This window comes from Acomys minous, assembly GCF_964271855.1.
Source record: "Acomys minous genome assembly, chromosome: 7".
Classification (NCBI taxonomy): domain Eukaryota; kingdom Metazoa; phylum Chordata; class Mammalia; order Rodentia; family Muridae; genus Acomys; species Acomys minous.
In genome coordinates this window covers 118,274,337-118,296,479 of record NC_140488.1, presented here as the reverse complement: position 1 = coordinate 118,296,479, position 22,143 = coordinate 118,274,337, and the positions used below count along the sequence as shown (strand labels likewise).

General features: G+C 46.3%; 2 protein-coding genes across 4 annotated transcripts in view; one reads left to right on the top strand and one right to left on the bottom strand.

Moving 5' to 3' along the window:
• Positions 1-1,785, top strand: part of SYN1 (synapsin I) — a 54,594-nt gene extending 52,809 nt beyond the window's left edge. The window contains exon 13 of one of the 2 annotated variants that reach the window (XM_084789498.1): positions 725-1,785. In XM_084789498.1, coding sequence (XP_084645624.1) covers positions 725-752 — 28 coding nt within the window. In that variant the 3' untranslated portion in view covers positions 753-1,785. Of the gene's footprint in view, positions 1-686 lie in introns of both variants that reach the window. The other variant, XM_084789497.1, reaches the window with a different exon arrangement.
• ARAF (A-Raf proto-oncogene, serine/threonine kinase) lies at positions 1,777-13,298 on the bottom strand. 2 transcript variants are annotated; one of them, XM_084789499.1, is made up of 16 exons: positions 13,141-13,298; positions 11,652-11,807; positions 11,373-11,476; positions 10,303-10,405; positions 10,053-10,207; positions 9,840-9,935; positions 8,383-8,527; positions 8,255-8,282; positions 8,023-8,162; positions 7,723-7,925; positions 4,609-4,785; positions 4,471-4,517; positions 3,860-3,978; positions 3,500-3,631; positions 2,486-2,620; positions 1,777-2,321 (listed from the first exon to the last, which is right to left on the bottom strand). In XM_084789499.1, exons 2-16 carry the CDS (start codon positions 11,745-11,747, stop codon positions 2,187-2,189), a joined length of 1,815 nt encoding a protein of 604 aa, XP_084645625.1. In that variant the 5' UTR covers positions 11,748-11,807; positions 13,141-13,298; the 3' UTR covers positions 1,777-2,186. The 2 variants fall into 2 exon arrangements, with proteins under 2 accessions (XP_084645625.1, XP_084645626.1); XM_084789500.1 differs by lacking the exon at positions 2,486-2,620.
• Positions 13,299-22,143: the final 8,845 nt, after the last annotated feature.

The following is a 22,143-nucleotide window of genomic DNA, read 5'->3' as shown; positions in this document are numbered from 1 at the left end:
CTCAGTAGCCTGAATGAACCATTTCCAGTACCTCTCTGCCCAGCAGCTAGCCCAGTATCACCCTCCTCCCAGCCATCCAACTCCCTCAGGCCAATTGGTAGCCTTCCATCACTTCACTCTTCGCAGCCTCTCCTCAAACTTTCCCTAATAGCCTAGGCTCCTTTCTGGTCCACCCCCAAATCCTCTTGGTACACTTTGAAGTCTCTCAGATCATCACACCACCCTTTCTGCTTCTTCTGGTCCATTTTATCCCCCTAACCCTTGGCCCAAAAGCTTTCCCGGCCCCCTCCACTTGCTCTCCCTCAGACTGACTTGCCCCCTACCAGATGGTCCCTGGCCCTTCCTTGACTACTCCTTCTGCCTGGAAATCCCATCCTCCCTAACAAATTACCCTAGAATTGGGCCGAAGACTGTTCCCATTAAACCACGCCACTATCTTATACCCAAGTCCTCCCAGCAGACCCCGCATCCTCCCAGGCCTCAGCCTCATCTGCTGCAAGAGTTCTCCTACCCTTGAGATTCCATCAGGGCCCAGGCCCATGCTTGGGGGTGGGAAGGTCACAGGCACAGCCCCAGGATCAGAGGGGCAGGGCTGGGGCTGGGCCTGGGGTAACATTGTGTTTCTCTCCCTTCCTCCCCTTCCTCTCCCCCCCTTCCTCCCATGCCTCCACCTTGTCTCTCTCTAGCAAATCCCAGTCTCTGACCAATGCCTTCAACCTTCCAGAGCCAGCCCCGCCCAGGCCCAGCCTTAGCCAGGACGAGGTGAAAGCTGAGACCATCCGCAGCCTGAGGAAGTCTTTCGCCAGCCTCTTCTCCGACTGACACCCCACTCTGAGAACCCCTAAATCCCTAGACAAACCCTCTCTGGGTCCTGAGTCCATTTCTCACTTGTGGATTCTCCAAATCCCTTGAGAACTCCTCTCCCGGTTCTCCAACATTCCACTTCTCATCCCTCAAGATGCTGATGTCCCCCCTCCCCCGAGAAACCTGGTCCTAAATCCAGTCTCACATTTAGAATTCTGCTCCTGGTCACTTCCAGATCTGTTTTAGAACCCCCCCCCCCAAATACCTGGAGACCTCTACTTCCGGTACCTCTAAAGGGTGATTTCCTCCCTGGACGTTCCTGATTCCCAGAAAGCCTGTTTCTGGCCTAATCCATCGAAGCCTCTCCTGGAGCTCTGAAATCCCTGAAAACCCCTTCTCCTCTTTGCTCCTGAATCTCTCCAGCACACTTCGCTCCCAATCTAAAGTTTCCATTTCCTCAAGAAGCCCCTGCCCTTAAGCCCCTTCCAGAGGTCATCTCTCTGAAGAACCACATCTTCAAATGCCACCTACCATCCACCACCTACTCTCTCAAGGACTTCCCTTCACCTGCTCTCCTCTACCCCACTCAGCATACTGGAAGTTCCTTCCACTTCTAGGACCCCTCAGTTCCCTCCTCCAGAAACCCCCTCCCCAATTTCCTGCCTCTGACAGCTGTCTTTAAATATGCAAACTCCACCCATCCTCTCAGAATCCTTTGCACAAGGAAGGCCAGTGGTCTCCCACTCCCCCCACCTCTGCCAATGTCTATGTCTGTAACTGACTTGGCCTCCTCTTGTGCCGTGCTTGGCATATGTGGTCCTCGTTTGTGCCGCCTGTGGTAATGCGTACAGTGGCGCTGTTGTGTGGTCCGCACCTTCCTCCAACCTCTGCTCCTTGCCTGGACTTGCCCCACCCCTCAGTGACTCTGAACCCCCAGAGAAGAGTCGGGAAGCAAAATAAACAAGCAAAGGCCCAGCAGAATTCTGTGCTTCTTGGTAAAGAGGAGAGTCCTTGTATAGTGGGGGAGACAAAGGGAAACTCCCAAATTCACATGGGGTGCTGGGAACCCCAAAATCCAGTGAAGACATATCAGGCAAAAACTTTAGAAAATGGTTCTGAGTAGAATCCTTGCCGTGAATTCCAGCCGTTGGAGAGGAAAACAGCTCTCCAAATTAGAAATATCCCCAAAGCCAAGAGAAAACCAAATTATGGAGGAAGCAGGAGATCTCAGTTTTTTTGGGGGGTCCCCCAAATTTCCCAGGGTGTGGGATAGGGAATCCTGAGGCAGTATCAAGGCAGAGGCAAAACAATGATTGGCTGGTAGTAAGGGGTGCCTTAGCATGGCAGGCAGAAATTGGCTCCCTGGTGGCTGGGAGTGGGGTCTAAGGCACAAGGCGGGCTGCGCTGAGAAGGCAGGCAGGCAACTCATCAGCCTGGGTGCGGTGCAAGGAGGGTTCGGAGGCACTCCGCTCAATCTTGGGGAGTGACCGCTGCAGTAGCTCGATCGTGGCCAGGATCTGGGAGCAGGTGGAGATGAGGAGGCGTGTCGAGTCCCAGAGGCACCCCAACATCCCCAATCCCCAGCCTTCAACATGGTCCACATTCACATCTGCCTCTATCTCTGTATCCTCTATCTTGCAGTGCATCTCCCCAAGGCATCCAGCCCTCCTACTCAGCCCACCTGGGGAAATAGGGGCCGCTCCTCCCGCTGGAACTTGAGGCAGTCAGACAGCAGGCGCCTCATGGCCTTGGGACAATTACTGAAGATTTTGCTGAGGTCCGGAGACAGATAGCCACGGCCCACCATAAAGATGATCTGGTGGGGGGGGGGGTAATGGATTGATTTTGGGTTTGGGCTGGGAGGCCCAAGGGCACTAGGAATCTCAAGAGATACAGGAGGTTAATTTTTGAGGACTAGGTGTCTAGCGCTAGGGCCCAGAGGAGTCTGGGTCCCTGAGGACTTGGGAGGATCTTCTGCTGATAGAACAGAGGGAATTAAGATCCGGGTGTCAAAGATTACAAGTGTGTATGGCCCAGAACAATAGGAGTGCAGAGTTTATAGGGGGCTTAAAAGAAACTGGAAAATACTGAGATGCAGGGAAATGCAGACCATTGCTTCTTGGGCAAACTTCCATTTCTGTAGGAGTCTGAGGTCTGGAGTATAAATAAGGCTATGTAGACTGTGAAGTACTCAAGGCTCAAATACTTGGCGTCTGGAACCAAGAGAATCCTGGTATCTAAGAACATAGAAGGCTCTAGGCCTTGAATTTGGAGAACTGTGAGAAGCCAAGACCTAGAGTGTTAGAGATGCCAGGACCCAAGCCCTGGGAGACTATGGGTATTGGAGAAACACAAAGGGATTGAGTCTTGGGCACCTGGGGTATTTTGGGCATCCACAGCAGGAGACTGTAAATATTGAAGGGTTCAGAGGGTTTCTGGGTGTTTGTGGGTCTAGGGATGGTCTGAATATAGGGAGTCAAAGGAATCTGGATTTTAAGGGTTCTGGCTCAGGGTTTTGTGGATGTGTGGGGAGAACGGGAGTTAGTCTGAGATGTCTAGAACGAGACAAATTCCAGGACTCTTCATCCGGGAAAACCCTAGGCTTGGGGAGGGGGGAGAACTGTTTCCAGTCTGTGCAAAGGAGGAGACCTGGAGGGTGAAGCCCTGAGAACTGCGGGCAAGTTATGGGGCTCACCTGGTCACGGCTGCCAATGTGGCTGTAGGGCAGTGAGCCAGTCATAAGTTCATAGAGCACAACGCCATAGGCATAGACATCCGACTGGAAACTGTAGGGGTTCGGGTCCTGCATTCGGATCACCTCAGCTGCCTTCAGTAGGCCAGACAGAGCAGGGGAACCATGAGGGTCAAAAAAAAAAAAAAAAGGCTGGCCCACAGTACCAGATCCTGCTAGTCACACTGAAGACACCTCAGAGCCACCCACAAAAGGGCAGTCCAGATACTCACATGTGACACAGGTGTTCCCACTTTGTCCCACATGCCCTAATCCAGAAGCCCACATCTCCCATTGCTCCCCATCTAGCCTAGCCCAACTTACCATCCATAGCACAGAGCCCGAAGGCTGCTCTAAAGGCTGGGCCCCACTCCACCGCGTCTTCACTGTGGCCAGGCCGAAGTCACCAATCTTGACTGTGAGCCCCTCATGTAGGAAGATATCCAGCAGGGTCAAGGGCCATTCCAGGGAATCTCAATAGTTCCCAATATGCCTCTCACCCCTGACTAGGAGATTCTCAGAACTCCTTATGCTAGTGAGTCATGTCTCTGGCCAGAAGCCACCCCCATTTCATACTATCCACAATTGATGGGGCCCCACTTGGTCTCACTGTGACCCAAGACCAAGAAGTCCTTTGGACAATACCTAAAGCTGTCGTGCCTGGGACACTGACCATGAGATTCTTGTAAGATCCTCTACAACTACATCATCTCACATCCTGACCAGGGTACCCAATAGTACATGAACCATCTGACTCGTGAACAAAGGCCCTTCAGTTAAAGGCCATTCACCAGTGACACTTCTGCTACCTGGCAAGAAACCATGGAATACCTCCAGAATCTTCCTCCAAGAATCACCCCTCGAAACTATCACCTTGATTAATACCCACTCCCCACCCCCACCCCCCACCCCCAGGCAGGGACACAGGTAGATACTGTTGGACTTGAGGTCTCGGTGGATGATGTTCTTGGCGTGGAGGTAGCTGTGGAGATGGAAGCAGGGCAGTGAATTGGCTGGAGACTATTTCATCTCTCCCTCCCTCCTCCCCCAAAGATCTAAAATGGGAGGCTCACTCCATGCCCTGGGCAGTCTGTCGGGCCACATCAATGAGCTGGACCATGTCAAAGCGTGTGTCAGCCACATGTAGGTGGTGGTAGAGGCTGGAACCCTCACACCACTGGGTGATGATAGCAAAACCCGGCCGAGTCATGAAACCCATGAACAGCAAAATGTTGACATGTCGTGTCTTCCTGTAGGTGGGGAGGGGGGGTAGGTTGGGGGAAGGGGTCAGGAAATAGAACAAGTGTCATGTATTTTCTCAGAAACAGGAAAAGCAATGTCAGCTGCCTTCACTGTCATTTTTATCAGGTGCCCGGGGAAAGAATGTTGTCAGATCCCAATGTGTGAGACTTGGGGGCTGATTCTCTGGTGGGGAGAGGCGGGGGGCTGGCAAGGGAGATGTCCTGACCTTCACCAACAAAATTCTTCTAGTTGTTGTTGTTTTTTGTTTTTTCAAAACAGGTTTTCTCTGTGTAACAGCCAAAGCTGTCCTGAAACTCCGTTGACCAGGCTAGCCTTGAACTCACAGAGATCCACCTGCCTCTGCCTCCCGAATGCTGGGATTAAAGGTGTGTACCACTGTGCCCAGCTATTTTCTTGTTTTAGAAACAGGGTCTCATGCTATATTCCAAGCTGGCCTGGAGCTCACTTAAGTAGCTTGGGCAGGCTTCAAACTCTCAGTGAACCCTTCTGCCCCAACCTCCCAAGCAGTGGGATCATGGGCATGAGCCACCACACCCAGCAGTGGCTATTATACAGATGGCGAAGTGGGAAGCCAACGGTCTTTATCAATACAAGTAAACACAGGCTCAAGACATGGAGACATGTGATGAAGGGGAAGATAGTCTACCAATCACGTGGAGAGGTTTAGGGATAAAGACTCTGGAGTCTGGAAGCATGTTACAATCCAAGTTTAGTCCCGACCTTCCCCAGCTATTCACTGTGCAACCTTGGACAGGGCCCTCTAAGCTCTTTGATCGTCTTGTTCACAAACCATACAGATGTTATTGCAGCAGCTGCTTTGTGAGGGCGTCCCAAGCGGTGAGGAAACCACCTACACAGTCCTTAAGAGTGAGCTGAACAAAAAGCAAACGCTCTGAAACTTCCAGTTGGTTTCTGGGTACCTGGATCTACCTCACAGAATACTGGTCATAGCCAAAACCTTTTACCACGGTTTATGAGAAAACCCACATTCTTTTCCATAAGTATTAGCAATAGTTTGAATATACAAGTGCAAACAAGGTTGCCACATCACAGAAGACAACAGAGCACCAGGACATTCCCTTCTTCTTTTTTTTTTAAATACTTGAGGTGGAACCCAGTATGTTCTACCACTGAGTTCTAAACATGAAGATTAGTTTTGGTTTTTCAAACAGGGCTTCATGTAGCTCAGGCTAGCTTCAAATCCTGATCTTCATGCCTAAGCCTGCCAAGGGCTAGGAACACAGACATGTACCACCACACAGCTAAGCATATACCAACAAAACAAGACGAAAACTTCTCTTTGAGACAAGATTTCACCACATACCCCAGACGGTTTAAACAGTCTGTATATCTGTGTATGAACAAATACATATGTATGTGTTAGTGCTCGTATACGCACATGCAAGTCAAGGCCAGAGGTCAACCTAGAGTGTCATTTTCAGGAGCTACTCACTTTGTTTATGGATTTACTTCTTTTATCACCTTCTTTTATAAGGTAGAAATTTTTCATTGGGACCCGGCGCATGCTAACTCATGTAGACTGGCTGGCTGCTGAGCGCCCAAAAGCCTACCCTTGCTTCCTCAGTGCTGAGATTGTAATCCTGGGCTGCTATACCTAGCCTTTCACATGGGGGTGCTAGAAATCAAACTCAGGTCTTCATGCTTGCATGCTACGTACATTACTGAGTTACCATCCTAGCTCTCGTCTCAAACTGTTGATCCTCCTGCCTCAGCCTCCCAAATGCTGAGATTTCAGGCATGTACCATCATACTCAGCTCAACAGGGAGATTCGTGTGTGTGGTATGTACAGGTATACATGTACATGAACATCTGTGCACATGAGTAGAGGCCAGAGGTCACTCTCCACATTGCTTTGGATGTGGTGTATATATATATATACACCACTTTATTGACTAAGCCATCTTCCCAGCCAAATATGAAGATTGCTGTGTGTGTGTGTGTGTGTGTGTGTGTAGAGTATGTTTGCCACAGTGTGCATGTGGAAGCCAGAGGACAGCTTGCAGGAGTCAGTTCTCTCCTTCTACAATTCTACCACGTAGGTCCCAGGGACTGAACTCAGGTTGTCACCTCAGCACCCCAAAGAGTCTTAACAGTGATAAGACAATGGATAAAATATAAATAGAATGCAAGTTATTGCCTATTGAAGTCATCAAAATTTACACAGATGAGCTGAGAATAAAAGCTTTCTTACTGTGGCATCTAACTGTGTCTATTTGACACAGGGGTGAAGTCCATGTAGGCATCCTCAGGACTGTCAGAAAGTTTATGTTCCTGATGACAGGGGGGACAGTTTAGTGGCAAAATGTATGTTTAGTAAGGACAAAGCCCTGGGTTACATATGCACACGTGTGCACACACACACACACATACACACACAATCCTATACACTCTTGCTTATATATAATCAAGGCACAAAGTACTATGCTACATAATAAGCTAGAAGGATGCCACCCTGGGTTTCTCAGTGTGAATGAATTAATATAGCGTTGATTATACCTTAATTACAGCAATTTTATAACTAAACAATGGGACTATGACTATGGTTATAACTAACAATATTGTTCTTTGCCTCAAAGCACTATTATAATTAACAACAAGCCCACAACACAATAAACATAACACGAATGATTCAGCAAAAGGAAAGTAAGGATGTGAGCACTCCTGGAGCTGGCATTACATAAAACCTTCTTCATGTGTTAAATCCAAAGAAACATCAGCATCACCATCATCAGCTCAGAAGGGAAAATGTCATCACTTAGAGAGAAACCAAGTCTAATTATGCTTGAACATAGCACAAATATAGTATAGACACGTAGGAGTATACCAGCATGGCTTTTCCCCAGAGAAACACTAAACACTGCCTGCCACCATCCCATCCCAAGTACACACACAGCGACCTCACCTGAGCACCTGCATCTCATTCTTGAAGGCCTGGGCCTGCTCAGCGGTAGGTTGGGCCACCTTGAGCACTTTCACAGCTACGTCGCCATGCCAACGCCCCCGAAACACAGTGCCAAAAGAGCCTGTCCCGATCCTCTTCAACAGCTGTACCTCACTGGGTGGTACCTCCCAGTAATAGCCTGAGTCCCGGTACCCCAGGTTCTTCTGTGGGCCAGATGGGTGGCATCAGAGGGGCCTACCCACAGCCCTCAGTCATGGCACTTAAGCTTGTGGTGGCCCCCAAGGATTTCCTATGGCATACCACTTTTTTCTTTTCATCTGCCAAGGATTTCCGCTCCCGCTGCTCTGAAGGTGACTTGGAATGTGGGGACTTCCTCCCCGAGGACATACTAGCTGGGCTAGGACTACCCCGAGGGGCTCCATCACCACCTCTACCAGCAGCTGTGGTTGTACAGAATATTGTGAGTGGAGGCAAGTGGGGTGCTGGGGAAGAAAGAGCTCAGGGTACAGGAAGGGGTGGGGGGTTCTCTCACCATCGGTGCTGAAGCTCTGAGCAGTAAACTGGAAGGAGGTGGGAGCAGAAGTCAAAGTGAGGATGTGCCAATAGTAATGGCTCAGAGCAATGCTCCATGCTCCCCACCATCACCTCCTTGACACGCACCTGCATGAGGCTGGAGTCCATGGGAGCCGTGGTGCTGACCATGTGGACGTTAGGAGTAGATGTGGAGCGGATGCGCTGCAGTGGGGGATTGGCAGGGACAGGGAAGGAGAAGCGCTCCGGGTCCCGGGTACACTGGGTACAGGGGCTGATAGAGGAAAAAGCTATGAAATCATTGCAGAAGTAGAAAGCAAAGAAAGCCTAACTCCACCACCCTGAATGTACATATAGCTCATAAACAGCACACGTCTATTGGTCATACCAGTAATCGTCTGCTCAAGAAACATTTACTGAGTACCTTGTGTGTGGCAGATTCCACTCTAAACAGAGAGCAAACTATGGATACCATAGATATCCATACAGGCTCTTGCCCCTGGAGGGTTATTTTAGCAGAGAAAGAATAAAAAAACAAATATAGAATATGGCTGTTAGTGATAAGTACAAAAAGAGGAAAATAAAAGGAAGGAGGTAGAAAGTGTCCCTGGGGGAGTCAGGAGTGGGTTCTCAGAAAGGGTAACATTGGGGAAATGGTCTAAAGGAGGGACAAGGAAGGACAAAGATAGTTGGAGAAAGGGTAAGATATGATTTTTTTATTACATATCATAATGACATGTATTTTTCAAATATTTATTTTATAATAATATACATTACCTATATTAAAATGGCAATGTTTCAAGGGTACATATTAGCATATTATGTAATACATATTATACACGGAATATAAAGATCATCCAGATGTCATATATTACAAAAAAAAAACTTTTTTGCTGTTTTGAGACATTCTTGTGTAGCCCAGGCTGGCCTTGAACTTGCTATTTAGTGGAAGATGGCCTTGAACTATGGATTCTCTTGCCTCCACCTCCCATGAATTACCACACCTTACACAAAAACATTTTTCTCTTCCTTTCACCACCCTGAGATTAAGTACACAGGTAATTAACATACATAACACTCAGAACTACAAATAATAGCACATTAACCTTAATTTTTATGTATCATATAAAACCATATGCTACTATTATATCCAACATAAGAGAAATAAAAGTACTTTCTGACACAGTAATATGTATTTCAAAGAGAAAAGACTTGAGTGTGGTTATATTGGAAGAAATGAACAAACTAGTTAGATGGTTTTATAGTACACTTATCATTAATAATAAGACTTGCTATTTACTCTGTACCAGATCTTGCTCTAAGCATTACACACATTTCAGCTCGTAATCCTCTTCAGAATTCACTGTAGTAAAGAATCATCCCCTTTTCCCAGATGAGCCAAACTGAAACCCAGAGTGACTGGGTGCCTTACCAACAGTCCCACAGTCCTATGTCTTTACCCAACACTTGTAGCTGAGTAACTTGTCGGTGCATATTTATCAAGTAAACAAGCAGAAGTACGATCTATCAGGGTCCTCAGATCCTTCTTTCACTGGTCCCCAGCCTTTCATCTAAGGCACCCCTACCTGGGACCCTGGGGGGTTAGCTGCTCATTCACAGAGGGGTTTGAGGGAACCTCCTGCTGCCTGGAGCCTCTAGGCAAATCCTGGACGTGGCAGAACCTTGAGGACACAAAGGTTTAAAACAAGAGGGCTGTGAGTATAGGTCAGCGGTCTGTAAGCCCTTAGACCTGGGCTTCTATCCTCCCCATCCCTCAAGCCACCCCAGGCTGGGCTCACTGTCGAGGGTTGGTACTCATGTCAACGCAGACTGTGGGGACCTTGGAGGAACAATGCTGGTGGAACTTGTAGCCACAGGTTTGGCAGCGGAAGCCATGGAACAGAAACTTGAGGCAGAAGTCACAGAAAGCCAAGCTAAAGAATGTCTTCCGTACCTGCAGCCACAAAGCGGGGAAGTCCAGGCCTGACTGAGGGCCCTCCCTGCCAACACTGTGGCCTCCTCCTCCTCCTCCACCCCCATGGCACTTACAAAATTGTGCATGGTCAGTGGCACATCTTCTAAGACCTCTACAATGAGCTCCTCACCATCCAGAGGTGCAATGGCTGTATCCCAGGCAGTGACGGTCTTTCTTCTGCAAGGAATATGGGAGAGAAGAAGTAGGAGGGTGGACCGGGGCCATAGTAGGCAGGGAAGTTACAAAAGTTCCTCTCAGCCCCAGCCACGAATTAACTCACTGGCATGTTTAATTCTCACTAAGTTCGTCGCTATTGGGCTGGAGAGATGGCTGAGCAATTACGAGTACTTGTTGCTCTTTCAAAGGATCTGAATTTAGTCCCCAGCACTCACATGGTGCCTCCTGACCATCCTTAACTCCAGTTCTGGGGGATCTCAAACCTTCTTCTGGCCTCAATTGGCATTGGGAACACATAAAAGTGCACACACAACCCATGCAGTTAAAACACTCATATACATTAAAAAAAAAAAGGTTAAAATTTCAAATTAAAAAAGTTAATCACTATTCTCATTCCCACTTTATAGATGAGCAAACAGGCTCAAGGAATAAAGTGATCTGCCCAAATGCTAGGATCACAGGTGTTGCCCACCACTCCCGCATTTAATCCATGACCTTAGCCATAAGGTAAGAGGCCAATGAAACCAAATCTCAGAAGTATTAAGCCAGCACCTGAGAAAGGGGGCTGATACGCCAGTAAAGCGACAGATAAAATGCCAAATATGAACTACATCCAAAAAGGTTAAGGCACCAGGGAACACAGGAATAAAAAAGAAGGGTCAATAAAGACCGAGAACTCCACAGTGAATGGGGAAAATGAGAAATGAAAGAGCTTATGAGGTCAGGAAATTGTGAAAGAAAAAGAGAGATGAACTCTGGAAGGTGACAAGAGTGGGGACTTGGGCGACAGAATAGCTAATGAGTGGCAGACCTTCCAGGTCAAGGAAGGAATGAAGCAACACGAAAGGTGTTACCTGGGTTACCTGGACTAGTGGAAGACTCTAAGACAGAGGAGAAGAAACAAGATGGCGCTGAAGAAGGGAGGGGCATAGGGATCCAATGTACGGCATATGGTTTCCATACGTACCCTTTGATGAGTCTGTAGACCACGCAGCAGTCCTGATTGAGACCCCGCACCTTGAGGGCCTTGTCCAAAGAGTCATAGACACTCATGCCATCCCGGACAGTCACCTGTGATGTGTGCATAGAGGTTAGGGTCTTCAGTTACCCAATAAGTGCCCTAGCCCATTATCCCATCCCACAGTGGCCATTCCCTACCCTTTGTCACCCTTCCGATCCCAGACTTACAACTGGAACCATCTGGAACCATCTGGAAACCCCTGCCAGTTTGGACTCAGTGACTCACCACTGTCCGTTGCTTGTTGGGCAGGTACACTTTCACAGTGCCAACTGCCCGAGATGGCTCAGCCCCACTAGCAGGAGGGCCTCGTGGTGGTTCCATGGAGCCTACGATTTTGTCCAGATGGGCTGAGGTAGGAACTGGGCAGGTGCCATAGACCTCCTAGGAGAGGGCAGAGGAAAAAAAGTTACAGGTCGAATAATGACAGCCTGAAAGCAGAATGGCAGAAGACATAAAAAGTCCGTCTCCCAAGCTCCCATTGCTCCCTGAATCCCACTTTTTATGCAACAGTCCAGTGACGTTAATCCTCTGCTCAAAATCTCCTATTGCTTATCTCGCAGTTGAGTGCCAAGACCTCAGGCTCACTGCAGCAAGGAGGCCAGTACACAGTGTCCTGGAGACCACGCTATATACAAAACTCTTCTAACGACTGACTAATGGGGAGGTCAGTATGTACTACACCGGGTACCGAAGATGTCAGGCACGTAATGAGGATGAACAGGCTGCCCTTGCTTTTAATGGAGAATGAGGTGATCAGACACTATGGTGAAACGAGTCACAGGCAGGGGCCTGGAAAATGGAGGAGGATCATCAGATCTTGTCCCTAGACTGAAGGAAATGGAGACTGCACTACTGATCTTTAAAAGGCACCGGGGGCATTCCAGAGCACTGAGCTGTAAGGCTCATGATAGAATCAAAGGGACTGTCGGAGAGAGAGGTCACCTGACTCTGTGAGGAGTTCACAAAGAGGTTCACCAAACACTAAGCTGAAGAGAGATGTAATAGGAGTCAGTGGGGACTGTAAAAGGCAGCTGACTAATGGCCCACACTGCATATTTTAAGTCAAATCCAAGAGGTAAAGGGTGGCTCATCAGAAAACACTGTAAGTGCAAAGGAAAAGGAAGACCAGGTGAGGGAAATGGAGGTAGTTAAGGGTGGGGAAAGGCTCTCCAAAAACTGATAACTACTGAGGGGTCGGAAAGATTACCGGTGTAAACGCACTGGGAAAACATCGAAGGAGATTGGGGGTGAACTCGGGATAATGGCGCGATCCAAAGACATTTCCCTAAGAGGGGTGGAATATTAAGGGCAATAAAGGAGCCATGGGAGAGAGCTGCATCTCCTGGACTTGGTGAGGAAATGCCATCAAACACTTAGAGAGGTTTAAGAGTTCATCTTGGAATTTCGCAACCAAGCCCCAGACCCCAGACCCCCAATTTGGCTCGGTCTAGCCCTCCCCAAAGGGCTTCAGGCTCTGCGCAGACGCACTGCACTCAGGCTGCGGGCGAAACCACCACTGCAGCCAGCCCGTGGAATCTATCCACTCCCACAAGCTGATGATGGTCTCGCCCCGGGTCAAACCATTCCTTTGGTTCCACGCGGGGGGACGCTGAGATTCAAACGGAAGCATCTTGGAGCTGAGCTTTCGATCCAGACTTCATACCTGGGTCCGGCGGCTGCTCCAAACCCCAAACCCTACCGGGCCTGCCCTCACCTGTCACACCGCCACCACCACCACCGCCTCCATCTTGGGCCTGTCTTCTTGTTTCCTCTTACAGTCCGGCGCCACCGTCCCTAGGCTTTTGGCTATTGGCTCTCCGAAACTCGGGCCTCCATTCTTATTGGAGTAAAATCACGCCCATCAACACAGGACCAGCGGAATGTGGGTCGTGTTCCGGACTTGGAGGGGTGGCCTCATGGCGGGCTCAGGGGCAAATGGCCCATTTGGCGCGCAGGCGCAGTCAGGGCGACAACTGTGTTGAGAACTTTTAACCCTAACCGTGCTGCAGAATAAAGAAGCTTATTCTTTTTTTTTTTTTTTTTTTTTTGGTGTGAGTGTCCGGGGAATGACTTGATTTTGGTTTTTATTTTCTGCTCATTTGGGACTGATCTTACAGGTTTAAGAATACTATCGGGTGCCGAGTGTGGTGGCACACGCCCTTAATCCCAGCACTCGGGAGGCAGACGAAAGGCGGATCGCTGAGAGTTCGAGACCAGCCTGGCCTACAAAGCGAGTAGGACAGCCAAGGCTACACAGAGAAACCCTGTCTCGAAAAACAAAACAAAACAAAACAAACAGAAAAGAGTACGACCGAAAGACCCTTAAATACAATTTGAAGCCAGTACATTTTAAAGCAACTTTTTTTTTTTTCGAGACAAGGTTTCTCTGTGTAGCCTTAGCTGTCCTGGACTAGCTTTGTAGACCAGGCTGGCCTCAAACTCATAGTGATCTGCCTGCCTCTGCCTCCCTGAGGCCTGGGATTAAAGGCGTGGCCACCACCGCCCAGCTTTAAAGCACCTTTTAAAGGACTTTTCACATATCTTTAAAACTGGATCGGTTCAGACCAAATGATGCCCAGTATTTACCAACTCTAGGAGACTGTAGTTATAACTTTTGATAATTATTAGCGTATCTGTGCAGGAGGTCTGGCAGTAGTGAAGGAGGCTTCCCTAGGGAAGGGACTGAAGAGGAATTTGAAAGACAGGCCACAGCTGGCTAATGCAGTACTGTGGCTGCCATTTGTGAGCATATTATAGGATGAATATTATTCTTAAATTGAACTTTTCCGTGCCTCAGAATAAGAAAAGGAACACACACACACCACACACACACATACACCACACACTTTTTCTTGGAACATTCCTTCAGGAAACTTGTATTTTCTCTGTCCATTTGAGATATATATATAAATCATTTTTAAAAGCTTAATATGGTTCTGGGGATGTAGCTCAACAGTAGAATGAACCACAAAGCCCTGAGTTAAATCTCCAGCACCCCCTCCCCCACAAAAAGAATCTATTGGTCTCTTGCTAGTTTCCCAACAACAGGACATTTTCCTTAAGGGTCTTGAAACCATCTCTTTGAAATTTAACAACACTCCTATCTCCCTGTCTGGTGGGCACTTCCTCTATGTAGCCAGCTCAAAGTTATTACTTGCTTCTCATAAGATATGAGTCTTGGTTTTCCTTTGGATAAAGTTAAGTAACAGATGGCCACCCTGACTGCTAGTCGAATTTAAGAGGAACTCTGTGTCCCAAATGGTGCTGTCACGTTTTCTCTACTTCCAAACAAGTTAGTGGTTATTTTGAGAACCTGTATGTAATGGGTTGAGTCTGTTAGTTCTATAAAAGGATAGCATCTCTCTCTCTCTCTCTTTACATTTTCTTCAAGAACATGACAGGAAATAACCTGAAAATCAAAAATCAAAAAATCAGTCAGTCATGTAGTCCAGCAACATCATTTCTAAGTGTTTACTCTAGAGAAATGAAAACATATACCCGAATGGTATGCTGGGAAATGTTAACAATCAGCTTTTCGGGAAGAGAACAGCTGTAATTTGTAGCATTTGTCAATTGTGGTCTAAAGATTCCTACAGTGGCTATTTCAAGCTACCAATATGACATCACTGAACCAGAGTCAAGAGAGGCCCGAAATTGGTTGTGGTGAGGCAACCACAGCATGTTACATATCCTCACTAAAACTTATATGTAAGTATGCAAAGTACCTTTATTCATATTAGCAAAAGTAAAAAATAAAAACAAAAAACTAGAAACAGCCTACATATCCAACAAAAGAATTGACCATGGGAGCCGGGCAGTGGTGCATGCCTTCAATCCCAGCACTCGGGAGGCAGAGGCAGGCAGATCACTGTGAGTTCGAGGCCAGCCTGGTCTGCAAAGTGAGTCCAGGACAGTCAAGGCTACACAGAGAAACCTTGTCTCAAAAAACCAAACCAAACAAACAAACAAACAAAACAAAACCAAAACAAACAAAAAAAAAAGAATTGACCATGGGGCTAGGTGTGGTGGTACAGTCCTTTAATCCCAGCACTTGGGAGGCAGAGGCAGGCAGATCACTGTGAGTTTGAGGCCAGCCTGGACTACAAAGGAAGTCCAGGACAGTCAAGGCTACAAAGAGAAACCTTGTCTTGAATAACCAAAAAACAGGGCTGGAAAGATGGCTCAGAGGTTAAGAGCACTGCCTGCTCTTCCAAAGGTCCTGAGTTCAGTTCCCAGCCACCAGCAACCACATGGTGGCTCACAACCATCTATAATGTGATCTGATGCCCTCTTCTGGCCTGTAGATGTATACAGACAGAGCACTGTATACACAACAAATAAATAAGAATCTTTTTAAAAGAAAGAAAGAAAAACCAAAAAAAGAATTGACCATGAACTATGAAGGTTATCACATAGCACTTGTGCACCTCACCAACATGCACACACAAATTAATAATAATAAACAACAAAGTTGATGGTTTGGAAAGAAAGATACTGGAAGTTGACCTCTTGTTTTCTGTTTTGTTGTTTTGTTTTGTTGTTCTTTGGGTTTGTTTTTGTTTTGTTTTTGTTTTTTTTTTTTGCTTTTTTTGTTTTTGTTGTTCTTTTTGGTTTGGCTTGATTTGGTTTGGTTTTTCGAGACAAGGCTTCTCTGTGTAACAGCTCTGGCTATCCTGGAACTCGCTGTGGATCAGGCGGGTCTTGAACTCACAGAGATCCACCTGCCTCACCTCCCAAGTGCTGGGATTAAAGGCGTGCACCACCACCGCCCGGTGGCCTCTTGTTTTGATATACATGCACAGATATACACAGCTGGACCCTCATGAACTCACACATATAAAAGATAATAATGAATGCTTATAAACATGTTTGTGTGGATATGTGCACACAGTGCATGCCAGTTCATGTGCATATATGTGTGGAAGCCAGAGATTGGCCTGGGTGTCTCTCTCAATCCATCTCCACTTTTATTTTTGGCACAGTGTTGCTCACTGAACCTGGAACTCCCCTTTTTTGCTAGACTGGCTGGCCAGTGAACTTTAGGAATCTGCCTGTTTCCGCCTTCTCAGTACTGGGAGCACAGGCATGCAGTGCTGCCCCTGGCTTTTAGCCTCAGGTACTGAGCCATTCCCCCAGGGCCCAGGATAAGTTACATAACGTGTCTGACCCCTCCCCCCTTGTCCTCTCTTTTGAAAAAGATTTTCTTTTACTTCTCCGTGTGTGTGTGTGTGTGTGTGTGTGTGTGTGTGTGTGTGTGAGAGAGAGAGAGAGAGAGAGAAAGAGAGAGAGAGAGAGAGAGAGAGAGAGAGAGAGAGATGCAGATGCATGCACAGGTCAGAAGATGTCATTGGATCCCCTAGAGCTGGAATTGAAGGTGAGCCATCATGTGTAGGTGCTGGGAACCAATGTGAAAGAGAACCAAGCACTCTTAATGGCTGAGCTATCTCTCCAGCTCCCTCTGTTTTCCTTTCCATCTCCTCCTTCATCAGGCTCTTACCAAAATATTGTACCGAGCATATTCCGGTACAATTCTCTTGGACTTCCTTGCCTGAATTCAGAACCATAAGCCCAAATTAACCTCTTTGTAGACTAAGACAGGCATAGAGAAATTTTTGGAGACAATTGGAATGTTCTGTATGGATTTTTTCTCAAAACCTATTAAACCTTCTACTGACAGCAGGTGTACATTTTACTGTGGGTAAAATATACACCAATGAAAATGGATATAGGGCTAGGATAATAGTATATTATTCTAACCATTATAATTTCTTAGAAATGACTTTGGATTGAATTCCTTTTTAGAATTTTCTTTTCTGAAATGGAATTTCTGGATCCTCAAATTCCCACCTCCCAGTCCAGGCCCACTGCACTGTGATGTCATGAGCAACTGCTGCTGGAATCCAGTGACAGTGTCCAAAATGCTTTGGGAGACGGAGGAGGGAGTGTGTTTTTAAATTGAACTCAGGCTGTAAAACTAAGCAAGTAGACAGCACCACCGGCCAAAAATAAAACAACAGCCTAATCCATCAAAGTCCATATAGTTCTGGGAAAGTCTCAAAATGTACTAACCTTGGTTGTTGGTATCTGTGGTTTTGCTTCTGGCTAACTGTTCTTGTTAACTGAAGTATGACAACCCACAACATATTTCTTTGTGTGTGTGCTTAAAAGTTCACCCTAAGAAAGGCTCAGTGCTACACTGGGATCCCAAACACTGCCTAATAAAGATTTTCTTTAATAATTGACCCTTCCTTTTGCTCTAAAAGTATTTCCTTGTTTGATGACATAGTATGTTTTTTATATTTTATGTTCAAATTCTTAAGGGTCTCTTTCTATGCTCACATTCTTATGGGTCTCTTTCTAAAACAGTTGATTTGGTGAATTAATTTTTTCCTAATTTAATACTTTATTACTAGATGCCAATGAAGCAGGCTTTGAAAGTCAATAAAATATTTCCCATTAAATAATTTTATTAAAACAACTTTTCCAAAATAGGAATAGCTTTTTGGGGGGGCGGTTTTTGAGATAGGGTCTCTCTGTGTAGCCTTGGCTGTCCTGGACTCACTTTGTAGACCAGGCTGGCCTCGAACTCACAGCGATCCGCCTGCCCCTGCCTCCCAAGTGCTGGGATTAAAGGCGTGTGCCACCACGCCCGGCTAGGAATAGCTTTTGTTGATAATGTTTTCTATGTGTTTAGAACGGGAAAAACTATCTTTCTGCAGGTCCTAGAATCCTTTGTTAGTTTTGTTCATAGTTTGTTTTCATCATTTAGAAGTTTCACATTTTTCTTTTGAGTTTTAAATTTTTGTATTATTTTAATTAAATGTATGCCTCGTACTGAAAAAAAAAAAAGATTTTCTATTGACTTAAACCCAAGTCTGAGCAGTCTTTTCTGGTAATAACCCACAATATTTCCAGAGAATAACCTTGAAGTTTTAATCCTCTTGACCCCCAAACTCTGAATGCTGAGATTACAGTATGGGGAAATCACACCCAGTTTACAAAATGCTGAAGTTTGAACCAGGGTTTCATACAGGCTAGGAAAGCATTCTGCCAAGTGAACTTTATTCCCAGTCCTAGAGATGGGACCTTTAAAAGTTAAGTGAGGCCTGGTGGTGGTGGCACATGCCTTTAATCCCAGCACTTGGGAGGCAGAAGCAGGAGGATGTCTGTAAGTTGGAGACCAGCCTGGTCTACAAAGTGAGTCCAGGACAGCCAAGGCTACACAGAGAAACCCTGCCTCAAAAAAAAAAAGAAAAGAAAAGAAAAGAAAGAAAGAAAAGAAAAACGAAAAAGAAAAAAAGTTAAGTGAGATCGTAAGAGTGGGTCCTTCATCAGTATGGGTGGTGTGCTTTTAAGAAGAAAAAGAAATGGCAGAGGCAGGTGGATATTCTGTGTGTTTGGGGTTAGTCTTATCTACATAGCAATTTTCAGGTCAGACAGAATTACATAACAAGACCGTGTCTCAAGGAAGGAAGAGAGAGAGAGAAGGGAAAGAGTAGGTAACATAGAGTCCACACAGAGAAAAGGCCATGTGAAAGCAAATACAGAAAGGTGGTCTTTAACTCATAATCCTCCTGTCTCAGCCTTCTGACAGCTGGGATTACAGGCATGGTAATGCCTGGCTTGTTGTTGCGTTAAAGCCTGACAGCCTAGGCAGCAAGACTGAAACCTGGCGTTGCAGGTTGACTTCTGTAAGCAGCAGGCTCTGCAGCGCCACTTAGCATGCAGCCTTTATTAGGGTGTTGGCTTGCTAGCACTCAATATGGAGAGGTGAGGACAGGGAAGAGCAGAAAAACCAGTTGACTTGTTATGTGCTCCCTGTGTCAGTTTTTGCCTGATGCCAGAGGAAAGCTCTACAGCTAGCTAGACCTGTCATATATTTCCCGAGCTTGGGTAAAGGTGAGACTGTCACCGATCCACTAATGACTCTCAATGCCTTGGAAATGTATACCCTTGAACAGGGAGGCTTGCCGCAACCAAGCCGCTTCCAAAGGGACTGAAACTCAGCACTGTCTGCCGTAGCACCCTCAGAGGCTGGAGCAGCAAGTCCTGGATTGAATTTTGGACCCTTAACAGCAAGTCTTAATTGACTTGACACACAAGGACAATGACTCATCCTAATTAGGCTCATACCCTATGAGCAGGGACCTAGCATTTGATTAGAAAGCCTCACTTTGAAAGACTACTGGGTTATTCATCTGTCATTTTCTCTGATCAACAAACACTTAAAGGTTTTGCTCATTTTAATGAGTAGTTTAAGCATTTTTTTTATTTACAAGGTTAGTATTTGTTATTTGCTCATGGGGCTTAGAAATCGGTTTCCACTGATTACATTACTGAAGGGCAAATATGGGTACCAAGTGAAATATTTAGAGAAATCTTTCATTGGCCCTTAAGGATGGCCCTTGAGTTTAGGTACACACACAATTACATATTGTCTCATGGAGACTGTCTGTCTTTAAAGTTATTATGTAATGCCAAGCTATTTCACATGATGGTGCATCTGTTTCCAGTTAAATGTTGGACTTAAAATGTTGGACAATCTGTTCAGTATATGGTAATATTTATTGTGGTTTTAATTTAAAATGCCCTTGTCATATTTGGACAGATCCTTTTTCATATACTTATTTTACATATATTAATCTTTCTACTGCTAATAAAAGAAATTCACAGGCCGAGTATTTTATATATTAAAAAAGAGGATTGGTTAGACGGGGTGGTGCACGCCTTTAATCCCATCACTCAGGAAGCAGAGGCAGGTGGATCACTGTAAGTTCGAGGCCAGCCTGGTCTACAAAGAGAGTTCCAGGACATCCAGGGCTATTATACAGAGAAACCCTGTCTCAAAAAAAACAAATAAACAAACAAACAAAGAATTGATTCTTCTCCAGTACTTTGGAAGCAGAGGCAGAAAGATCGCAAGTTTGAGGCCAGCTTGGTTACATAGTTAGGTCAAGGTCAACTTGGACCACTGTATTTCAAAATATAAAACAGAAAGGGAAACGGAGAATTGAAAGAAGAGAGAAGAAATAAGGCAGGAAAGAAACAGGAAAGGAAGGAAGGAAGGAAGATAAAGTACAGAGGTAAGTAGGTAGAGATAGATGGGTGGGTGGGTAGATAGATAGGGCGGATATATATATATATATATGTAGGTTTATAGTTCTGACCTCAGGTCAAGGGCCCAGTATGATGATGGCTTACTTATTGGTAAATGAGTAAGGGTATGTGTGTATGCCCAAGTGTATGTGTGTGTACATGTACAAGTGTGTCTTCTGATTTCATTCCCTATTCTTTTTCGAAGATTTGTTTATTTATTCATTTATTTACTTAATGTGTATGAGTGTTTTTCCTGCATGTATGTAACTATCCTACTCTTTATGTGTGCCTCATCTCCATGACGTTTAGAAAAGAGGGCCTTCGATCCCCTGGAGCTGGAGTTACAGATGGTTGTGAGCTGCTGCCCTGTGGGTTCTGGTAATCAAACCCAGGTCCTCTGGAAGAGCAAGCAGTGCTCTTAACCATTGAACCATCTCTCCAAACCCTATACTTTAAAAAAACAGTTAATGTGTGTGTGTGTGTGTGTATGTGTGTGTGTGTGTGTGTGTGTGTGTGTGTGTGTGTGTGTGTGTGTGATGCTTGAGTATAGGCACACATGTGGATACTAGAAAACACCTTTCAGGAGTTGGTACTCTCCTTCCAATGTGGGTTTTGGAGATCAAATTTAGGTTGTCAGTCTTGCTGAGCCATCTCATTAACCTGTCTTCTTATTTCTTTATAAGGCCACCAGGGCCCAGTCACAGTGTCTCCACCCTAACATCTAATCCTAATCACCTTCTAATGTCTTCACTGCTCTGATCTTTCCCCCTCCACCTGTTCCTCTAAAGCCAACCCCCAGTATTATCCCCAGCTCTTTGTGGTCTCCCTTTCCTCTATGACCCTCTATGACAGGGATCTTCTCTCCCAAGCGTACTTCCCTTAACTTGTCCCACTATCCCAGCCTCCAACACCAGCACACACTCCCTGTGAACACACCAGCTCATCAGGCCCAGGAAGCACATAAGCCAACTGAGGTCCTTCACCACTCCCGCCTCCCCCAAAGGTCTAGGCCCCCAGTCTCATCCCTAGTTCTGTAGACGAACATCAGCGGCAGGCTTCATTTCCCCAACTCCAGCATGTGTCCTCTGTTAACCCACAGGACATACCTGTCAGCAAACCAGCTGTGCTACCTACAAATCTTCTTTTCTCCCTCTATTCCCCCAGGTCCAAGTCCCCAGTCCTATCCTGAGCTCAGAAGCAGAATACCCATGGCAGCCTTCCCTGTCCGCTATAGCCATCTACCGTGGAACCTTCCCCTTCTAACCTTTCCCGGCCACACTTTCTGTTTTATCCCCGCCCCCAGCTCCAACAGGCACTCCCAGCTAACCCACAGACCACTCCTCCAAGGACAACAAGTAGGCTGTCTGTGGATCCTTCTCCTCTCCATCAGTTCTTCTAGATCCAATCCCCTAGTCTCACTCCCAGTGGGAGACCTTTCTTCACTGTCTCCCCCACCCCCATTCCAAGGAGATGAAATAAGCAGATCATGATGGAATACTCCGCTCTCCTTCCTCCTGTGAGCTCTTTTAAACTCCTAGTCTTTCCCTATTCTTAAGTGTCATTTCCCAATACCCAGAAACACATTTTACATGGAACCCCACCAGTAGCCACAACTTTCAAG